Here is a 23,639-nt window from a genome sequence, read left to right on the forward strand (position 1 = left end):
CCTCTCCAGCAGCTCCTCCGGCATTCACTCCTGTCAGGAATGACGCATGTGACAGAGTCGAGTGCGGATTCATTTGGCCGTCACCTAGCAACGCCTAATGGCTCCGCTGGCTCTCTGCGAGCTGAGAGCTCAAAGACGGCTTTTCAGGCCTAGCCTTCTCCCACCCACGCAGGACTTGGGGGCCCTCTTCCCCTGCCAACGCTGCAGAAGCTGAATGATGCATAGGAAACAAGAGCAGGACGAGCGACAGGAGGGGGGCTGCCGCTAAACAGGCTTCTTCCGGGCGCTCTCAGGTCCCGCTAGGCAGCCATGAATCTCTAGTCCACGTTCAATCCCACTGCAAAGCAAATGTGGGGGGCTGGGAGGAATAGTTAGTGCACTCTTCCCGGCCTCCCAGGACAGAGGGTCTGTTCCCAAAAGTTCCCCGCTCTTTCAGGCATGAAGGTTCCCTCCGTCGGGGTGTCAGCCCTCGCCTTTGACAGTGAAGAAGTGTTTCTTTATGTCTTGACTCAGCCTGGAGCCTCACTCAGGGACATTCCTTTCTGTAAAAATATATATGTTTTTCATTATAAAGTAATATGACCACATTGCAGAAAACAGATACAAGAGGGGAAAAAGTAAGCCATCCATAATCCCACGACCCAAACGAGCCCTGGCAGCGTTTGCTTGATTTCCGTTGTCTGTTTTGCTTCCAGTCCATCTGCTTTTCCCATACTCGTAATCATGGCGTACATACAATCCCGCGTCCTGCTCCTTCACTTAATATCCCCCTTAAAGTTAGACATAAGCACTTTTCCATCCTTGCCACACAGCCTTGTTTTTAATGGCTATACATTATAACCAAAGACTAGACTGTTTCCTTCCCTGCAGCACAGCCCTGTCTGGGATGGTGGGTTCGGGGGTCCACTTGCCAGCTGAGAGCTCACCATTATCGCCCTCTCCCTATTCCCTCCCCTTCTCCAGGGACCAAGTTTTTAGGATTAATGTCAGAAATGAAGACGAGATCAGAATACTGACTCAGCTAGTGAATTCTGACCACCTTAAGGTATGTGGTTCTTCTTCGTCCTCTGGAATGTTCCGAGTTTGAGGGGGAACGATCCTCGTGTTTGTTTTTATCCCTGCGTGTTTTCCGTTCATAATGGAGTATTAGCCAACATGCCAGTCACGCGGGTGGGCAGCGAGTGAGAGAGGGGCAGGGGAGAAGGCCTGCCGGGCTCTGTTGCTGCTTTGTTAGTTGGGAGGCCTGAGCTGCGGGCTCCAGCTTCCTGTAGCAACCGATGTCTCTTGGGCTTTGTTAGGTATTGGGCCACATGTCTGACCAGATATGCCAGTGAAATGGGGGATGTCTGTCCCTAGGCAGGACTCAGGGGTCACCCTGACTTCCAACAGTGGTTCTTAAGAACCTGAGCTCAATGTCATGTTTTACCCGAGCTGTTTTTTAACCTGATGTGTTTCTGTTCACCTCAGCTCAATGTCTGGAAATCTCCCTCCACTTTTGGTCGGCCCATGGACATCCTCGTCCCCTCTGTCAGCCTGCTGCCTGTCAAGTCCTTCCTGAAGTCCCAGGGCTTAGACTACTTGGTGACAATTGAAGACCTCCAGGTGGGTAGGCCAGGAACTCTCGCTGGTCTTGCATAATAAGATGAAGCCACCAATAAGACTGGACCTGGGAGGTTTTAAGAATGTCCAGTGTCATCCTTTCCCACCTCCCAGGTGAAGAAGTTGAGACAGATGGAAGCAGAGTGTAATAACTCGTTGCGGGGTGAGCGTGCTGTAGGGATAGGTAGCTGCACAGATCTCCATCTAAGTCCTGACCTGCTAACCACTAGTCTGTGTCCTTGGGCAAGCGTCTGCCCTCATGAGCCTCCATTTCATCCTTGCTAAAATGGCGATCATGATTCCCACTTCAATTGCTTATAGAGGTAATGCTTCTATCAACTATATAGAATACATCTAACAGTAGCTGGCACACCAGGGATGCTTCCGTAGGTAACCACTCATCTTCCTTTTTCATATCTGAAGTTAGAAGGCAAGTGTGTGTATCTATGGGTGGGTGGGGGATACTGGGAACCAATCAGAAGAGGAGTCTTTTGAGAAAGTGGGAATGTCACCAATAGCTCCCAGGAGAGGGAACAGCGCCATACAGCCCCACAACCTACATTCAACAGCAGGACGGTGCCCCTGACTCACGCTCTCTCCTTCACCGAGGAGGGTTATGGACTAATTGTTGATTTGGCCCAGGTTTTTCCTGATGGTGTGAGCAGCTGTGAGCTTATTAATCATCCTCACATGGCGCAGACATCTGCCAAGAAGCTTCAAAGTATGAGTGCTTATAAGAATTTCTTTGTTTCTGAATGGCTTCCCAAGCTGTGTGCTTCAGAGCCACTGGATACCAGATGCGAGCTGATGCCTAGAGATTTCGTACCGTAGAAAAGCCGAATCGCGCACATGTTACTTCCAGGGAGCAAGCGGGTTTTGGGGGGATAATGGAAATTGGATATTAAAAAGCAAGGTTTTATAGATATATGGGAAAAAATCTGACCCTCTTTTTTTAAATGAAAGGCAGGATGGTTTGTTATTATTTTTAATTGTGTCACACCGGCTGCATAATCAACACACATAATTATAGACAGCTCTTCTTCTGGGTATGAACATTGCACTAGTTTCACATGCCGAAAAGTTTCAATAGAACCAAGAAGGTTAGGGAATAAAGACCTTCATCTTAGGAACACTGATAATTCCATTGTCTTACCCCACAGAATTAATGGAAACCTTTTGGGAATTAGTAGCACTTGAATGTGATGTAGTTAAGATGAAAGAGATTTTAGCTGTATGCAGCATGAACTCACCTTCTCTTGAATTGTAATCTCTGGTTTGTATCATTTGCGGTCTCTAGCCCCTTTAGACCTCAGACATTTGTGTTGCTTATTACCCTGAGGGTGATGCCATCTTGGCCAATCTGTGCACCCAGATAAACCTGTATCTCCAGGGGATCCCTTCTTCACCATGTTGCTGTGTCTTTTTTATTTATTTTTTTTCAGGCCCTTTTAGATAATGAAGACAAGGAAATGCAACACAGTGAAGGGCAGGAGCGGAGTGGCGACAGCTTCAACTACGGATCTTACCATTCCTTGGAAGCTGTAAGTGTTTCAAAGCACGTTTGAGGCCAACGCTCTCCGCTTGCCCGGCTTTGTAACCTCTCTCCTTCCATCCAACTTCAGCACCGTATCACTTCACGGAAGGGACTAAAATGTGTGCACTTTAAAGCCTTCCCCTCTGGTTGTTTAACCCCCACCAGCACCTATGTGCCCGTGAAACACACCTGCAGTTTCCCTGACAGACACACTGCTCAAGCAGCCTTTTAAAGGAAACCATGATATAATGGCGGTCGTTCCAGTCCTTGTAATTCAGCCTTCTCCCCCATTGGAATCCCTAGCACAGAATCAAATGCCATGTACTCCGGGCAAGCAGACAAGTGGTTATTTCCAAGGTTAACCAAATATTTCCACTCATTTATCATGACTCCCTATACCGTATACTCGTTCCACGGTGCAATTTGGTGCTGTGTGTAGTTAGAAACCACTTTATATAGCTGACTTTCAAGGTAAGCCAAACTTTCAAATGAAAAATTTGGAGCTGAATAATTTCATATGATACTGGAACTTGAGAAGTCAAAAGGGACCTCAGAATGGAACAGTATCATTGGCAACGTGGGTCTCTTTTGTCCCAAGTGTCTCTTTCGTTAGCTTGCAGACTCTCCTAGCTCGGGACCTCCTCCCAAATCTAAGCTGCTCATCTCCCTCCTCTACCTTATTACGTGCTGTTCTTTATGTGCAGACACCACGTTCCTGGCACCTTTTTCATGAGGCGTATACCTCAAGTTGTTTTTCTCCCAGATGAGGAATTAATTCAAAGGCTGGCCAACTATTTCTACTTCTTTCCCATGGTTGTCAGTAGCTTTGTTTATTGTATACACTTCCAACAGTTCTGCCCCTTGAGCCCTCTTGTGACCAATGACATACATCTGTAAAACAGCTGGATAAAGTTAGGAGTTCAGTTCAGTCTCGGGCCACGGGTGAAAGCAGAGCTCAGGGCCCACACAGAGATCAAACCCATTAGCCTCACTAATGTGGTGCCCTCCCCAGCTGAGCTAGCCCATTGCAAATGTCAACCAGGGACCAAGAGAGGCCATCCACTTACCTTTCCAGCTGTCTGTCTGCCTCATTTTCTCATCTGCTTGCTTCTGTTCCCACTGACTCGGGTGCCCCTTGTACAGTGAAGTGACCTCTAGCTAGCCCTTGTTCCCAGAGGCCTGTGACTGTGCCCTCTCTCTCTCTTGACCAGCTCATCCGGGGTTCTTCTTAAAACCAACTCTGAGTGGCTCATGTCTTGGTACCACTTAGGCTATTCTAGGTCTCCAGTGGGAATCCCACGTTTCCTGCTGCCAATGTTTCTGATTTCAAGTCTTTGTGTGGCGATGGCTGACATGTGAATTTGCACCTCACATCTGGTATAGCTTGGTGGTTTTTAAAACAATTTTCCATTTATCAACCTATACATTTCTTGCCTATTATCTATCTCCCTCTCATCTGTCTATCTATCTATCTATCTATCTATCTATCTATCTATCTATCTATCTATCTATGTGTATGGGTGTTCATGTGCCATGGAACTAATGTGGAAGACTAGAGGACAAACAGTTTTCTCCTTCCATCATATGTGTGCCAGGAGTCAAATGCAGACCTCACGTTGTCAGACATGGTAGCTTGTGCCTGCTAAGTCATCAATGGCCCCAGTCTGGTGCTTAATATCTCTCTCTCTCTCTCTCTCTCTCTCTCTCTCTCTCTCTTCCTTTCTTTCTGTTTTTGAGACAGGATCTCTCTGTGTAGTTCTGGCTGTTCTGGAACTCACTCTGTAGACCTGGCTGGCCTCAGACTCACAGAGATCCTCCTGCTTCTGCAGCCCGAGTGCTGGGATTAAGGCGGGCTGCACCACAATCAGCTTGTTTTAACTTTTTGTGGGTGACTTTCTTTTTCTCATGGCCCATGGCATCTACTCTGCTTTTCTTCAGTCTCTAGAGTCTGTGGGTTGGAAGAATTTTCAGGATGTCTCCCCTCCCCTTTGTTTTGAGACAAAGTCTTACATAGCATGTCGGCATGGCCTCCAGTTCCAGATGTAGTTGAGGATGACCTGGAACTCGGGATCCTTCTGCTTTCTGAATGCTGCCATTATAGGTGTGTACTACCACCCCTGATGTATGGGGTCCTGGGGATAGAACCCAGTGGCTCATGAATGCTCAACAAGTATTCTATTAACTGAGTTAGATATTCAACATTCCAAGACCTTTGTGTGATAAACAAGAATTTTATTCCTCTGTTACTCTCTCCCTTATTTATTATTTTTATGAGACAGGAGCTCTTATTGAACCTGGGCTCAGACTGGCTGGCCAGTGGGCCTCAGGGATCCTCCTGTCTGTGTTTCCCATCACTAGAGTTACAGTGCACACCACCACGCCAAGTTTTCTTCTTTTTTTAAAATTGTTTTTATTGAGCTATATATTTTTCTCTGCTCCCCTCCCTTTCTCTTCCCCCCACTTTCTCCCATGGTCCTCATACTCCCAATTTACTCAGGAGATACTTCCCAAGTAGATTAAACCCATGTATGTCTCTCTTAGGGTCCTCTTTGTTGTCTAGGTTCTCTGGGATTATGATTTGTAGGCTGGTTTTCTTTACTTTATGTCTAAATGCCACTTTTGAGTGAGTACATATGATATTTGTCTTTTTGGGTCTGGGTTACCTCACTCAATATGATGTTTTCTAGATCCATCAATTTGTCCGCAAATTTCAAGATGCCATTTTTTTCTGCTGTGTAGTACTCCATTGTGTAAATGTACCACATTTTCCTTATCCATTCTTTGGTCAAGGGGCAATTAGGTTGTTTTCAGTTTCTGTCTGTGACAAACAATGCTGCTATGAACATAGTTGAGCACATGTCCTTGTGGTATGATTGAGAATCCTTTGGATATATGCCCAAAAGTGGTATTACTGGGTCTTGAAGAAGGTCTTTTCCTAGTTTTCTGAGAAATCGCCACACTGACATCCAAAGGGGTTGTACCAGCTTACATTCCCACCAGCAATGCAGAAGTGTTCCCTTTACCCCACAACCTCTCCAGCATAAGTTGTCATCAGTGTCTTTGATTTTGGCCATTCTTACAGGTATAAGATGGCATCTCAGAGTTGTTTTGATTTGCATTTCTCTGATGGCTAAGGATGTTGAGCATTTCCTGAAGTGTCTTTCAGCCATTTTAGATTCCTCTGTTGAGAGTTCTCTGTTAAGGTCTGCACCCCATTTTTTAATTGGATTATTTGTTCTTTTGATGACCAGTTTCCTGCCCAGCTTTTTATGTGGTTTTAGGGAGCCTGGGCTCAGGTCCTCTTTCATGGTGAGCATTTTATTCATGGAGCCATTTATATTTCTTATTTTATTTTAGCTTTTTTTTTCTTTTTTTGAGACAGAGTTTCTCTGTGTAGCCCTAGATACCCTAGAACTTACTCTGTGACCAGGCTGACCTTGAACTCACAGAGATCTACCTGTCTCTGCCTCCTGAGTGCTAGGACCAAAGGCATACCACATGTGGCTTCTTTTTTTATTTTATATTATACTTTATTTGTATTGTTTGTGTGGGGAACATATACACATTGTGAATGGTTTTTTTTTTGTTGTTGTTGTTTTGTTTTGTTTTCTAGTAGAGAACAATTTAGCGAGTCCTGCCATTCAGAGCATTAGTAGGCAGGCCTATTCTGATGATCCAGTCCAGCATGATGCCAAGAGCCACACTTTGGAGCAATATCTGTTTAAGTCTCTCTGCTTTACCTAAGTGGACTACAACTTTGCAGACAACTGACATGTGTATCCTCTAGAAAACTGCAGAAAGTAGCTGTGCAGGCAATTCCCTGTCGTAGCACTTCATGCCAGTAATGCGGCCAACCCCAAGGTTCGAAAAGGAACTCAAGAGTGACAAGATAAGGCTCATAGATACCCAGCCAATAATGGAATAGAATTATTTTTTTATTCTTTTAATTTTTTGCTTTTTTCAAGAAAGGATTTCCCTGTATAGCCCTGACTGCTCTGGAACTTACTCTGTAGACCAGGCTGGCCTCGAACTCACAGAGATCCACCTGCCTCTTCTTCCCGAGTGCTGAGATTAAAGGTGTACGCCACCACTGCCTGGCTTGCACAATGGAACAGGATTTTAAAATATCATTGAGTAGTGGCGCATGCCTGTTATTGCAGCTTTTGCAAGAATGAGGTAGGGAGACTTCAAGTTCAGGACTAGGGTGGGCTACATAGGAAAACCGCAACTCAAAAAATTAAAAAAAAAAAATCTTTAAAAAGTGTCTTTGGTTCACTTTTCTACACTTCAGATTTACCACGAGATGGACAGTATCGCCACAGACTTCCCCGACCTGGCAAGCAGAGTGAAGATCGGAGAGACATTTGAAAAGCGACCCATGTATGTTCTGAAGGTGAGACCTAAGGCCCTTCCAAGGGTCCTGACTTGACGCAAACTTCTGGATCATAATTTCCAGTACCCAGCTAAGGTCTGCCAAAGAGAGGCCAGCTTTGTAACCCCACTGGTTCTCAGGAAGGGATTGTAGTTTCAAGTCATCTTTGCTTAATCAGATATTTTGATCTGATTGAATCCCCTGCTCTTGTCTGTAGGGGTGTTAGAAAGAGCATATCCCATTCTGAGAGGCTCAAAGGAGAGGCCGTTAGCATTCCTTAAGACTCTCAGAGGCCCACATTCTGCCTTTCCCACCTAGCCAGTTAGGCCCAGAACTCAGGTGGCTTACATCAGAGTAGATGTAACCTAAGTCCAACCTCAGGTTGTTGGCTGCATGGAGCCCCATTTCCAGATATTTCTATTCACATCTGTCTTGGCAAAAGAGGTAGAGAGCTATGACAATGACACAAATTACGTAGATAATCCAGCTGAATGCATGGAAAGGAATTTGGGCATAAAATCCGCAGAACAACTGGGGTTGCTAAGAGTTCGCCAACCCCTTAGCTTCGTAGAAGCCAAGTTTACGGCAAATAGCTGGCAGGAGGGGAGACACACCGCTGAGCTGGCTCCTTTAAAATAATTACGTTTAGATTATTTGCCCATCTGATAGAGACCCCGGCTTCATTAGCACCAAGCTCTGACCCACAGAGCCCCGGTGCAACGGCAAAGGCAGCAGCAGAATTCATTACCGCTATTTACAAAGAGCTATAGTGAAGCTTCCTTGGCAATTTAAAACCGAATTCATTTATTACCTCAGCAGAAGAGTCTGGTTCGTGAGCCCTTGTGTTTATCTCTGCTGGGAGACCATTCGAGATCTTTCAAGGGACACACTATTCTTTTCCAACCACACTAGCATTCTGACCCACGATACCAATTGTTTCTCCTTTCCATTTGCTCTCAAAGCTGGAGAGGTTTGGGCTGCCCAGAGCCGCAGCCAACCAATTAAGCTCCCAGGTCACGGATAAGCCCGATAAATAGACGGTGCCCTCAGGAACATTTGGTCTCTGAATTATCTTAAATGAATTAAATGAATAGGAGTGGGCTGGGGAGAGGAGAGGTGAGGAGAGACGGGAACTGGCGGGTCATTTTCCGGCCTCTCTTCCCTTCTACAGTTCAGCACGGGAGGAGGCAAGAAGAGGCCTGCCATTTGGCTGAATGCGGGCATCCATTCCCGTGAGTGGATCTCACAGGCCACTGCCATCTGGACTGCGAGGAAGGTCATGTCGCCCGGAATTAGCCAAGGGTTCTGGTGGGCTTGGGGTAGGGGGGACAGATCCATCCTGTGTAGCTGGGCCCAGGGGATGAGGTAGGAAGCTACTGTGCACAGACTTAGTAGGCTGGCATCTTCTCGGGTGGGGGAAGTAAACCGTCAAAGCTCCTCTGTCAGCCCTCTCGCTGTGGTAAAGTGACGTGCTTGCGAACAAGCTAACGGATTTCAAAGGTGGACCCTGCAAAAGGGATCAGGGCCTCACTCAGCACCTAACTGAGATCCGTTTCGCCTTCATCCCCTTCCAAGCTCTGCAGGGTCCCTGAGTTCTCATTTTGCCTCCAAATCCTTCAAGAAACTCCTTTGAGTCAGTGCCGGGAGAAAAGGGCGGAGTACGTGGAAGGAGTGAACAGAGCCACCTCCTGTCACTCGACCACTGCAGTTAATACAGTCGTGCAATCCCGTCCCCAGGCTTTGAGGGACTCAGAGGGCTTTAGAGAGAGCCCATGGGGCTTCAGAGGGTAGAGGCTATCCAAGAGCATCCATCTTAGCAGGGTGCTGGGCATCTCAGGGAAACACCTGGATGGACCTACAAACCCACTCTGCCATGATATCGCTGACAAGGGTCTTGTCTCTGCTTAGATTGTGACTGATTACCAAAAGGATCCAGCTGTCACCTCCATCTTGGAGAAAGTGGATATTTTTGTGCTGCCCGTGGCCAATCCTGATGGATATGTGTACACACAAACCCATGTGAGTAATTCTAAATGGCCGGGGCCTGGGCTCAACTCCCTGGTTGGATTCCATATTTTGCGAGTGCCTTTGGAGAAGATTTCCACTAACGTGTGTGTTAGATGCTCCTTTGGGGTTTTTCTTTTCCAGTCATCCTCTGAGCCACCAGGGAATATATTATTGCTATTTTAGAGAGAATAGTCTAAGAAACTCTCTATTGTGGGTCTTGAACAATTTTCAACGTTTTACCTATCTTCTGTTCATCTTTTTCTCTCCCACACAATTTATTTTCTTGACATATTTTAAAGCAAATCCCAGACATCATGTTATTTCATCTACAACGACCTTAGCATGCATCTCTAGCTGCTGATAATAATAATAAAAAAAAAACCCCCAAACCCACAACTGCACTGTCACCTTTGAAAAATTAATGGAAGTTCTTTAATATCCCCTAACACTCCCCTGTTATTATGTTTTTTAAAAAACCATCTCTTAGGAGTCAATTTGTCGAAGTCAGGATCCAATAAGGTCTGTGCACGGGAGCTGAGGCTGTGTCTCTGATGTCTTTATTCATCCAGTAGCACCCCAAACACATCCTTTTAAAATGTCATTCATTTGTTGGAGAAACTAAGTAATTTCCTGTATAATGTCTCACATTCCGCTTTTGCTTGATGGCTTCTTTGTTGTGGGATTTAATTTGTTCCCTTATTCCCTGCTTGAGAGCGTGATTGAATTCAGGTGACTGCCTTGGAATATAATAGGCCCCGTTGTATGTCTGCTGCGTGGGTGATGTTCAGTGGTCATTGCTTCCCTTTCTGCACGAGACAATAGGGATTCGATGCATCCAGATGGGACCAGCTTGGTTCGTCTATAGAAAGTTCTCATCAGGGCAGTTTGAGGGGGGTCACTGTCTTTTTTTTTTTTTTTTTTTTTTTTGCGACAGTGTCTTACTATGTATGTATTCCCGATTGGCTTGGAGCTACGTTAAGCAAGTTGGCTTCAAAGGCACAGAGATCTACCTGCCTCTGCCTCTCACGTATTTGGATTAAAGGTGTATGTCACCATACCTGGTCCCAAATTCCTTCTTAAAGCCAGAGGTGCACCATCTCCCCCGTGAGGGTTGACAGCAGAGTGCCAAGGCAGTGGACTGGAGTCTAGGCAGGGCCCCATGCAGCTCAGCCCATCTGCTGTGGTCTTAACTTCCAGAGAAACCTTTACTGCTCCTGTATCCTGACATACCCTGAGTGTTTGCGGGCTTTTTCAGAACCGATTATGGAGGAAGACACGGTCCCGGAACCCAGGAAGCCGTTGTATTGGAGCTGACCCAAACAGAAACTGGAATGCCAGTTTCGCAGGTAGGTGGGGGGACGGAGTCAACCCCACAGCACTGGATAAACCTGTCCACGAATGCCTGCAGGGTGGGATAGGAAGCCAGTCTTCATTCTGCTCTTCTTCCATTCACTGCAAGACCCCGGGACCTCCCTGAGGCTCTCTGTGTCTGTGTGTGTTCTGTTTTGTTTTTAAGTGTTATTGCTGTAATTTTGAAAGGGACTGATTCAGTAATCTCTGTCCTCCTGAGAAAACAGTGGGTCAGATGGTCTTTGCATTGTGATTATGACTATGTTAGTTTCAAATATTTATTTATTTACCTAATTGATTTGTTGTGGTGAGGCTTTGCACATTCTAGTCGAGTGCTCCACGACTGAACTGCTTTTTACACTAATGTTTTAAAAACCACACGCATCTTAGACGCATGATTCCAAGGCCCCTCTTTAGCCCTGGCCATTCCAGCTTTGCCTGGGCAAATTGTGGCTGGGTAGAAGGGTTCCTGGCGGCAAGCCAAAAGAGAACAGTTCGCACTGTTACTCTAATGGGCCTGTAGCAAAACTTAAATTCTAGCAGCCCCTCTTCTGCTTGCTAGCAGACATGGAAAGCAAGAATTAGGTGATCTGGGTTCTGAGATCCAGCCGCTTAAAAGCCATCCCCACAAAAGTACCCCTATTGTACATGTATTTTGTTCTTCTTGCCCATCGAATGGATTTTTGTTCTTGAAACTCAAGGATAATCTCAAGATTACATAACTGACAAAAAAAAATCACCAAATAAACTTCACCCTCCAGTTTTAAACTTACGAGCTCAAGGCCTATGTGGACTATGTAAAATCTGCGTATGAAACCCTGTGTTGAAAACAAAAACAAAACAAACTAAATTATATGTATTTATTTTACTTTTTTGCTGTACCAGGAATCAAATCCAGGACCTGTGTGCGCCAGGCAAGCTCTTTACCATTGAGCTATACCCTAGTATCCCAGTATTTTGTTTTGAGTGGATTTATTTTAATTATATAGAACTGTCATAAAAATCACAGGGAAAATAATGATTGGAGGATGGTAACCAGCTAGCCAGCCAGTCAGTCAGTCAGTCAGTCATGACTGTCTCTCACTCTTACACACACACACACACACACACACACACACACACACACGTGTGTACGTACACGCACGCACACATGCACACACACACACACACATACACACACACGCAAACTCACATGCCAAGGCATGCTTTGAAACAATGCAGAAGGCAATCTATCTAAATACCTGTTAAGTAATCAAGGAATTTTTTTAAAATCACAACAATAGATTATTTTTGGCAGCAGTTGGCCATTAAGACCTGAACCAATAGAATAAGTTGACACCAGAATAAATGGAGTCATTTTCATTATTTATTGGTATTCATATTAATTATCAAGCATACTTATTAATTACAACTTGTTCTTGAGTGTGGCATTAATTATTTATGACAACTGCTATTAGCACAATACGAGGTCAACTCTATCCACTTAAAAAAGTCGCAATACTTTTCCTTCTCATTTGTAGCAACGTCCCCGCCCCTAAACTCCCTCCTTGTCCCTTCCCTAGAATCTGTACCTGCCATGAATAGATTCTTAGGGGCATCTTGATAAATACCTGTCTACCATTCCAGTCAGACTTGGGGGGTTGACAGTCCTCATGTCTGTTCTTGGCCTTTGGGTTACTTGTTACGGATCAACTCTTCTCCACAGGAGAAGGGGCCAGCCATAACCCCTGCTCTGAAGTGTACCATGGCTCCCACCCTAATTCTGAAGTGGAGGTGAAATCAGTGGTGGATTTTATTCAAAAGCACGGGGATTTCAAATGCTTCATTGACCTACATAGCTACTCACAGCTGCTGATGTATCCCTATGGGTACACAGTCAAGAAGGCCCCAGATGCTGAAGAGCTGGTAAGTGATGGAGGGTCTCTACCTTGTCCCCGACCACTTAAGTGTCTTTGGCACAGCCAAGGTGGCTGACTGAGCTACATAGCTTTCGAGGGCAAATACAGGCGCCTTAGAGAATACTTCCCTGCGCTTTGATTTGTGCCATCAGACCCACTAGGGACAGAAAGAAGATAGTCCCTCTCTCATCTCTCTGAGTTCTAAGACTTTGTCCAGCCTGCACATTTGATTTTCTAACTAGAACATGACACAGGTTCGCTAATTGCTAAAGACTATGGTTGGCGCCCTAATGGGAAGGGGAGGCGCCTTCGCTCTGGTTAAGGAAGAAGTAAAGGTCATAGGTCATAGCCTGGGGGTTCTGTGTCACAGCCATGACTCACTCCTGGAATAGGAAAGGTACCTATAGGTGGACCAGTAGGAGTAGGAGTGGCATCTTCAGGATAGCTGCAAGCCTTTGCCCCATGCTGGTATGGTCTGCTGGGGCTCCATCCTGTTTCCAGGCCACCGCTAGCCCACAAGTCTGTGTGTTGAAGAAGCCCCACCTAGACTCATGGCTAGATGTGGACCAAATTTTGGTTCTCTATTCAAGGCCTCCTTTCTCTTGAGCATACTTGGCCTTCGGTCATGTTCCTGAACTCGACATTCCTCTCCTTTAGGATATCTCAGTACTCTGTCTTAACTAGATCCCCCTCGGGCTTGGCAAGTAGCTCTCTAGGCCTTAGGAAAACTTGCGCGAAGCTCTTCCAGCCAGAGTCTCTAGCGCATGCTTCCCCAGCGCTCACTGGTCTCTGCTCACCTCCCAGGATGATGTGGCGAGGAATGCAGCCGAAGCTCTGGCTTCCCACTCAGGCACGAAGTACCAAGTAGGACCGACTTGCACCACTGTCTGTGAGTACGCCTGCGTGGGAGGTATTTAGAAAGCGCCTTGGGAGGAAACTTGAAATGGGGATGGAGGAATGATGTGGGCTTTACTTCCTTGTTATTGTCTGATTGTTTCAGTAGTTAGACCAGAATTTTTTTATTGGTATTTATTGAGCTCTACATTTTTCTTTGCTCCCCTCCCTGCCTCTCCCCTCCCTCCTTCAATTCTCCCCCAAGGTCCCCATGCTCCCAATTTACTCAGGAGATCTTGTCTTTTTCTACTTTATACTTCTAGACCAGAAGTCATGTTAGGACTTTGTGACAAATGTCTATTGTAGGCTGTCATCTTCATCTGGGTCACTACTGCTCACCTGTGTTTGTCATGTGCCCTTGATGAGTTAGGGCCCATCAGCAGGTAGACTCTCCCTTCCTTATTTGGATTACGATTCCTAACATGTTTTATCAAAAAGCTATCAAAAGCCTATCCGCCATTTTCGTATGTGTGTTTTAGTCTGCACGTGTGCATGTGTGTACACATGTGTGTATGTGCGTGTGGGGGCCAGAGGTCAATGTTGGGTGCTGTCTAATCGCTACTGTTTCCTACTTTCTCTTCTGAGACCGGGTCTCTCGCTGATTGGCTAGACCGGCTGGCCAGCAAGTTCCAGGGATCTGCTTGTCTCTGCGCACCAACACGAGGGTTACAGACCCACGCCACCATGTTTGCTTTGATCTGTGTGAGTGCCGGGGATCCAGACTCAGGTTCACGTGCTTGAGTTGTTTCCCCAGCTCCCTATCCATCTCAGAGGAAACTCCCAGCTTTGTGTCGGGAGATGGGGGGTAGTGATATTGGGTTAGAATGAATAGGAGGAAAGGAGTCCTCTAACTAGGATTAGTATCTCGCAAAAAAGAAAAGAAACCTACCAAGTCCCCGAATCTAAACGTGGCCTTGAAGCTTGTCACCCACGGCCTCTTTTGGAGGACTTGATTTGTTCTGGTCTCATCTGGGCAGCTTCTGTTGACATCTTGCCAAGGCTCTTATTTTGGGAGTCTGTCTTCAAGAGACGGGGAAATGTCACACGGCGCAGCGCTGGCTAAATGGCAGGCATGACTGTGGACACGGGAAGAACAGTTCTGCTCCCTTGTAATGGAGTTGTCCCTCAGCAGTGCCTTCTCCATAGCAACCACTGTCTCCTTTGCCTCTGATCTCAGCTCTCTCATCTCTGTGTGTGGAGCTACAGAGCAACATAAAGCAGTTAGCACGATGCTGGTGTTTGTCTTGCTAATTGCAGCAACAATCCATTAATTATTCATAGTTTATTGCTATTAATGTGGTTAAATGGGAACTCTTCAGAGGACACATCTGGAGACTAGCTCCACCCTCTGCTTAATCAGCCAGGAGTGATGGCGGATGAGAGAGCGAGGGGAGACTTGCTAGGCGTCCCTTGAGGAGGTCTTCCCCGAGATCTTTGTGGGTCACCAGGGTCCCCGCTTTGGGTCAGACATCAGTTTAAATAATGGCCTTGTTCTCCCACATCAAACACATTCTTTCCTCCAGCGTGAGCTGTGTCAAGTCAAGGGATACTCACCAGATGCCTCGGAGGAGGAGGAGGAGGAGGAGGAGGAGGAGGAGGAGGAGGAGGAGGGCTCTCAGAGGCTAAGAGCGGGAAAACTTCACACCATTCCGGACTCTGTACTCTTCAGGTCTTCTCTGCCTCTGCTGCTTTCTAGAAGAGGAGTTGGTTTTTGTATATTAGAAGTCTGTTGCAGCCAGGGGCTCTGGCACGTGCCACATCCGTGGTTGACATCTGTACCTTTAAGTGCTGGCCCTTCCTTAGCGTCATCATTTTAGACGAAAGTAATCCACACTTTCTTGCCTTCTTAAACAGAGCGCAGAGAAAAGAGTTCAGCCCCTCCCCACCTCCACAACTGAGTGGTTTTCTGAGGACTAATTATTACATCCTGAGGACCCGATATGTCATTTTGGACTGTAAGGTCCTTCTGCTAACTAGCTTCACCCCATTTTATGCTTTAAGTCTTGTGTCTGCTTTTTTTTTAAATTAATGCTTTTTAAAGTTATTATAGAAAATAGTGAGCTCCACAGTAGTGTTCTCATGCATATATGTCCTGCTCATATATGTCTGTCACATGAAACCCACCTCCTCCCATGGGGTTGTCTGCTCTTCAGAGTCTTATGTCTCCTTCCTCCTGTCAGTCTGTCGTGGCCATTTGTCCTGTCCCCGAGCATCCCGCTCCTTTTCTTTTTACTGATTCTGATTCACTCAGGGCTTCTGAGCTGGTACTCAGGTTCTGGGGCTCATGAGACTATGATAAATCATGGTTTCTAAGGATGCTTGTGACAGCGTTACTTATCAGCACGAAAGTCTGGTGTTCATCTAAAATGTCCACCAGGAGAGGGCCAGACCATAACACAATTGCTGCATTCATACAAGGGAGCATTAAGCTGCCCTTAAATGAATTAGGTGGATCAATGTGTACTAATGGGGAATGATCATCAAGTGTTAATTGAAAAGTAGAACGTGTAGAACGGTGTTAATAGTATATTCCTGCCCGCACATGTGCGTGCGTACGTGCATGCATTCACGTGCGTTTGTGTGTGTGTGTTTTAAAAGATCTAGGGAGATAGCTTGGTTAGTAAGGGGCTCTCTTGCAAACATGAGGACTAAGTTTGATCCCTCAAACCCATATAAACCAGGCATTGTGTTGTGCACATTTAAGCTCGTGCTGAAGAGATGGAGACAACTTAGCACCACCGGTGAGTTCCAGGCCAGTGGGAATCTTTGTCTTGAAACACATGGTAGACAGCTCTGAGGAACAGCATCTGAGGTTGACCTCCAGCCTCCACACGCATGCGCACATCCATGTGTCTGCACATGCATATATACACATGAGCACCCACACATGTAAACGTGCGAATACAAGCAAGAGTAGGTACACATTGAGTAAGGAATTAAACAAAATGGAGTTTATGAACATAATCACTTTGAATCCTATCTGCTTCCTTCCGATATCTTTGTATGTTACAAAATATTTGAGTTTATCATATAAGGAACCACTGGACATGCTAGGTACTGTTTGCTTTCAGCTGGAGCATTTTCTCAGGGCACACATACTGTGGGGATCACACAAGGATTTCTGAGAGCATAGCAGAGCCCATTCCATTCCCTTGGGAACATACAATCTCTGTGGAAGCTGTATCTTTAGGAAAGTGTGTCCATGAGAAACAGTTCTCAGGAATAAGGGAAAGGAAGGGACTGATCTTACTTTATTAGATGTGTCAATCCACCAGATGGACCTCAAGTCAGTTGGATGGACCACTTGAAAGGATATGGGCTTAAATTCCCAGCTCTGTCATGTTCTGCCTGTATTTCCTTAGCTGCTTTCCCACCAGGAGACCGGACTTTTCCCATCTATAAACCAAGGGCAGTAAAAAAAAAAAAATCACTGGATTTTAAAGATAAAGATACCATGAGAGACCCGCTCATGGCGGATGCAGAGAAAAGAACATCTGCTATCGTCATCAGTTTATTAGTGATGATTGTCATTTTATGAGTGACAGTACATTTTCCACTTGTAGGTCAGTTCCTGCTCTAGTAGTGTGCCTGGGAAGAAGTAGAAAAATAGACCTCCTATGTCTTTCAAGTCTTCCGGCAAGGGAAGTCCCAAGGAATGTGTTTCCTTTTCCTGTGTATCAGTTATCTCTTGCTGTGTTAAAAAAAACAAAAAAACAAAAAAAAAAAACCCAAAAAACAAAACTAGGCTAAAACCTCCCAGCTTAACGTGATAAACATTTCTTTTCTTACCCGGTTTATGCGGGTCAAAAATTAAAAAACATCTTATGTGGACAGCTCCGGGACAGAGTCCTGCAGGAGGTCATTGTCAAGCTGTGTTCCCAGGATGCAGTCTAGCGGACTTCAGGGAGCAGTCTGTTTGTAGGGTGGCTCGCTCCAGTGTCCGGTGAATTAATGCTGATTCCTGGCAGGAGGTTGCATTTCTTCACTGAGCCTCTTCGTTGGGCACCCTGGGCATCCTTACAACAGTGACAGCTGATTCTCCCCAGACCAGTGGCCCAAAGACAAGCAAGGCAGAGCCACACTGGCTTGCATACCAACTTTCTGCAGTAGCCTGTCACCTCCGGGTATGAGGCCAGCCTTATTCTGTCTGAAAGAGGATGACACAGGGCACCATTTCAAGGAGACAGGGATCGCTGGGGCTAGCGGGGGATGCCTGTGTCACTCTGTCCCGAACACGCTAGGTTTGAGTTTCCTGGAGGATTGCAGTGATCTAGTGAGAAAATGGGAATGGGGATTCCATTTTGTGGCATATGTATATATTTTATATGTTTGTGTTTATGCATGTTCACATGTATACATATATTCGAACATGCAGGTATAGGAATTCACCGTCTTTTTCAATCATTTTCAACCTTATTGAAGCTGGGTCTCTTGAACCCAGAGTTTGTCCATTCAGCTAGTCTTGCTAGCCAGGTTGCTGCGAAGATACTCTGTCTCCGCCTCCTGAGCACTGTGATTAGAAGTAGGCCACCATGCCTAACCAACATTGTGTGGAGTCTAGGGATCTGAACTCTACTGTACAAGCTTGCATGGCAAGTGGTTCACCCACTGAGACATCTCCCCAGCCTTGGGAATGAGGATTAAAACCTCTTAGCTTGAGGCTTGAACAGAACTTCACGGTGTGGGATGGATAAGCCCTATGGTTGGAGCCAATGTGTCCTTTTGAACATATGTGTCTTAGGACCTGGTGACTTCCAGAAAGAGCTCTGGATTCTAAGGAACTCCATCCTGTAATTGGACCGCCAGCTATCAAATAACACCGGGGGGGACATTATCAATTCCCTCTAGCTCTTATAACTTAAATTAACCCATACTTTTAGTGATCTACATTCTACCACATGGCTTTTACCTCTCTCCCATTTTGTGTGTCCAACTCGTTCCACCTCCCGGTGGCATCTCCTGAGTGCCTCGATTCCCTCCTTTTCCTTTCCCTGGAAATCCCGCCTTTACTTCCTGCCTAGCTATTGGCTGTCCAGCTTTTCATAACACCAATGACACATCTTCACACAGCGCACAGATATCCCAGACACCATCCAGACAGAGCGCTTGCCCTTTCCCACAGCGCCCTGGAGGGAAGTCGGTGTCAATGGTATCCTCTTCTGTCTTACAGACCCAGCCAGTGGGAGCAGCATCGACTGGGCGTATGACAACGGCATCAAGTATGCCTTCACATTTGAGCTGAGAGACACCGGGCACTATGGCTTCCTCTTGCCGGCCAGCCAGATCATCCCCACCGCAGAGGAGACATGGCTAGGACTGAAGACGATCATGGAGCACGTGCGGGACAACCTCTACTAGTCAAGGAGCACGCGTATTTCAGCCATAAGCCACCACAGAGGCCGCTGTTAAAGAAGATCACTTTTCCTGCGTGGATCAGAGCCTTCCTGGCTCAGCTGGCTCTCCGTCAGCAGTCAGCACTGCTCCCTAGAGAGCGACCTCTTGGTGGGCCCGCGAGGAGCTCTTCTATGAGTGTAGTGCTTGGTCCTGCTATGTTGCTCAGCCCCTGGTATGCCTCTCTACCCATGCATGGTTGGGCAGGCCCCAGTCACATAAATATGGCTGCCTCACTTTCGGAACACTTCTAGTGGCTCTCTGGTCTCTACGTCTAGCCAGGCCAGGGATCTGGCTCCAGCGGGGAACTATGGGAACTGCTGGGGGAGACAGTGCTTATCTTTAGAACTCCTTGCATTTTCCCTCTTTCTGACTTGTTTTTCTTTCTTTTTTCTTTTAGACAGGGTCTTATTATGTTGCCCATGCTAGCTTGAAACTCCTGGGTCAAACAGTGTTTCTACCTCAGTCTCCCCAGGAGTGGGGCCCAGCTCAGAAACACACTTTTCTTTGAGGAACAAATCCTATTGAACCATCAACATTGGTCTTTCTGGCCTGCTTATTCTTCCTACTCCTATTACTGTTGTTGTTGTTGTTATTGATAGGGTCTCTCTATGTAGCCATGGCTATCCCGGAACTTGCTATATAGACCAAGTTGGCCTCGAACTTACAGAGAGGCCCCTGGCTCTGCCTCTGAAGTACATTAAAGAGATTAAAGATGGGCATCACCACACCTGGCTACTCTTAATTTTTTTTTGTTGTTGTTGTTGTTGGCTTGAGCATACAGCCAGGCTTCTTGTCCATCCCAAGGCTCGGTGTTCAGATGATGCCTGTTATTGTTACCCTCTTCTCTTTATGTTTGGCGTTACTGAGACTCTCAGAAAGGTCAGTTTTACTATAGGTGATGCTCACATGGGTCACGGAGGAAACGGGGAGTAGACTGCAGGATCACTCCGTGAGCACCATCTGTCCCATTGGCCTCCTCTCCGCTCTGCCTTTTGAACTCACTTCAGAGATCTTGCCCTCACCCCACAGGCCCTAAATCATCCCTATAGCCTGGACAATCTCAGGCCCTCAACACATTCCAGCTTGAGCCCTGGTGTCTCCTGTGTTTCCGCCTCCTGGCTTCTTTCCTCTTGTGTTCAAAGTCACCTTCTACTTGCATCCTGGACCCTGAGTACCAACTGGGAACAAGACTTCATCAGCAGCCAGACACCTCCTGATCTCTCCTTAGCACTTACCATCTGCCCTGATTGTGTTGCGGTTTTCGTTTTTGTGGGCCTTTTTCCCCCCTGTTTTCAATCATGTCTGTAAATCTTAACCTTCTGCCTAGGATTTGGGCAGCATCTGGTGTGTCCTCATAAGCCAATAAATATTCAATATAGGTTTATGATCATCCTTTATTCTTTGCCTTCACCTGAATGGAACTGAGCCACAGTCTTGAATATGCAGCTCTTTATAATGTCAAAAGTAAATTTGAATCCCTGTTCCTATCGCATGACATGTGCGCGGGCCTATTTCATCAGGCAGAGGGGCCTCTGGGGCAATGTTACCTTGGTGATTTCTCTCTGGCTGGTTCTAGTTCCTTGGTTTTCAGCCCAGAAGCTTGATATCCACAGCTTCCGTGTTGATTAGACCCGGGGATGCTGACTCACGCCTTCCGAGCCTGGATGAGGCAGATGATAAAATCAGAATACGAATTTATTAATTTACATCATGGCATGTAACTGTTTAATGGATTGGATCCTCACGTCGGCCTGAACAGGATATTCTCAGTACATTCTCTCCCTGTAGGCGAGATACACGGGCAGCCAAATTATAATCAGGAGGCTGCTTACCGAGCAGGCGTCGGAGCAAGGAAAGTTAATTAGAGTCTATGATTGGAATTTTTAATGGCACCCAGCTCTAATAGAATGATATGTCTACTTCTATAACCAGAACACACCCGCCAGCTGGACGTCTTTGTACTCAACACAATGCTTGCCTCTGTGACCCACCTGTAACCTGGCTCCGTTTCTGGCCCCTGCCCTCAGATGGAGATTTTTCCTTCAGATTCCTTAAGTAGGCATGAGGTGCCAGAAAAAAGAATGATCTGTGTGACTAGAATAAAACCAAGGGCATTAATTCTTTAAAAGATATGGCCAAACAAGTTATAACTCACAACACACAACAAAGAATATATGCAGACCTGGAGATCGGGAAGAAAACACAAATAACCTGGTGGGGGAATTAGGTAAGTTATCTGAGCAAGCATATCACGTAAGAGGAAGGAAGTATGTCTGACAGGGATGGTGAGGGATGGAGGGCGTTCTGAACAAGCTCGCAGTGAGATACCACTCTGCTCAATCTGTTGACAGAAAGGGAAACGTCGGAGTGGATGTGAACGGAAGGGTCTCTTACATATTCTTAGCGGGCAGATGAATTAGTAAAACCACGAATGTGGAAACCATTACCTCACTATCTCCCGAAGCTTACAGCTCATGATCCAGGTACTTCCACCCCAGAAGCAAACCTGAGAGATTGGATGGGAGATTTATGCAAGAAGAGTCATAGAAACAATGGTAATCACAGTGAAGACCTAGAAATAGCTCGACAGCTCATCAGTACGAACGCTGGTAAATAAAGTACCATTTGGTCACATACTGACACGTTGTCTATCAACCAAAATCTAATGGTTTCTTTTTTAGAAAGCTAATACTGCATAACCACACAGATATACACACGGACGGACATGCCCACACAACACATACATATATAAGGAAGACATATATATACATTTTGGTAAAATTATTTAAGGGAAGACCTGCCCTGACCCCCTCTTCCTTGTAAAGTGCACTGACTTCCTAGTTGCTGTGAGCGTTCACTGCCAACTGTTCAAATCTCACTTCCTTCCTTCTTACAAAAGAAAACAAACGCCGCATTTGTACGTCCTCCCCTCTATGTGCAAATGTGTGTGTACGTGTGCGTGCCCGTGTGTGCGTGCCCGTGTGTGCATGTGCGTGTACATTCATGCGGGTCAGAGGACCACTTTTAGGAGTCAGTTCTATCCTTCCGCCATGTGGGTTCTGGTAAAGGCTCTTGGCAGCCAGTGCCTTTACCCACAGAGCCATCCGGCTGGCCCAGGCCTTACTCCCCTTTCTAGAGACTTTGATGTTGGTCAAATAGTCTGCCTCAGTTAGGAAGCTATGCTTTTCTCCTTTACCCCGCCTCTCCAATGTGGCTCATGATTCTCTGGTTCAAGAGAAGAAACAATTAATTATTTGCCTCAAGGTAGGACTGATACTTGAATATCAACAGGCTCCACTTATCCTGGGGGGTCAGGATGGGGCCTGTTGACAACAGAGTCAGGCAGGTCATCCATGTTCAACTCCCTCCCTCCCTTCACTCTGCTGGTCGTTTGGAGATCACCCTCCCCCACAGAGGTATCACTTACAGAAGACTGGTACAGGCTCTGTTTCCAGGGAGATGACTTCAGACAACAGGATGAAAACCCAGGATCCCAAGTGATGATTATCACCGTCAGGGAGAGGCAGGAGGGTGGGGAAGGCTCTAGATAAAGCCCCATCACTGATGAGCATGCCATTCTCCGAGGCTCGTGATTAATATATTTCTGTAGACCCGAATCCACTTTAAAAGATATGTATAAAGATAGGAATTTTAATTTTCAAATGTTCGTGTTTATCGTGGATTTATGGCGCTTCTGTTAGCGCTGGGGACGATTTCAGCTGACGTGTTGTGACAGCAGATGAGAACAAAAGCTCTTCCTGCATGGAAACGTGGGGATGGAGAGGCAGGAAGCACCAAGTTTACAGCGAAATGAAGGAGTTCATTTGGGTAAACAGTAATACAGAGATAAGGCAGGTCACTTAAAGGAGAGGGGTGCCCAATAATGGGCTCTAGACGGAAAGAAACAGAGAGGGCCGCATCTGGGAATTTGCTTTAAATTATTTTTTAACGTTATTCTTTGTCTATTTCCCTAAACCACATGGATGGGGGAGTTAGATTTTATTTTCTACAGTTTATGGAGGGAAGCGTCTCAGGGGCTGCATGTTTCTTGTCTTAGATGAATAACGAAAACGTCCTGTTTCCTAAATGAAAGCCCCACAGACAAAGAAAACCAGAGCTGTTATAAACCTGCACGGGTACAACAAAAGTTCCTGAAGACATTTTAGTCAGAAAGGCCTCTCTCTGTGCATCATCGAGTCAGTGTCTGCAGGATTTCCCACCCATAAAGATGGCAGTGAGGGTAGAAAGGAGCTAATTCGTCAGTCTTGGTGCTCTTGGTATGTGTTCATGTACCAAGAACACGCGTGTATGTCAAGGCTGGTCCCCAATCCCCGATGTATTCATTCATCCAGGCTTAAAGTTTGCTTTTTCCATGTGTGTGTGTGTGTTGTGTGTTTGTGGTGGGGTGGGGTGGGGGTCTGGGGACATGGGTTCTCTCCTTCCACTAAGTGGTTCCTGGGGATTGAACCCAGGTTGTCAAGAGCCCCTCCTTGGCCTGGGACTTGCCAGTTCAGTTAGGCCAGTTAGCCAGTGATCTCCCAGAGATCCAACTGTTTCTACCTTCCCAGTGCCGGGGTTAAAAGTGTTTGCT

At 46.2% G+C, this 23,639-nt stretch overlaps 1 protein-coding gene across 1 annotated transcript; it reads left to right on the forward strand.

Moving 5' to 3' along the window:
• The first annotated feature begins 723 nt into the window (after positions 1-723).
• On the forward strand, positions 724-20,295 carry Cpa4 (carboxypeptidase A4). Its single transcript, XM_041675387.1, has 11 exons — positions 724-728; positions 964-1,045; positions 1,468-1,602; positions 3,042-3,140; positions 7,425-7,526; positions 8,677-8,781; positions 9,414-9,524; positions 10,768-10,858; positions 12,568-12,767; positions 13,565-13,649; positions 18,825-20,295. The coding sequence occupies exons 1-11, from the start codon at positions 724-726 to the stop codon at positions 19,010-19,012; spliced, it is 1,203 nt and encodes a 400-aa protein (XP_041531321.1). The 3' UTR covers positions 19,013-20,295.
• Positions 20,296-23,639: the final 3,344 nt, after the last annotated feature.

The sequence above is a fragment of the Microtus oregoni genome, unplaced genomic scaffold (genome assembly GCF_018167655.1).
Source record: "Microtus oregoni isolate MIOR12 unplaced genomic scaffold, Mior012 000026F_ref0000081, whole genome shotgun sequence".
In the NCBI taxonomy this organism is placed as follows: Eukaryota; Metazoa; Chordata; class Mammalia; order Rodentia; family Cricetidae; genus Microtus; species Microtus oregoni.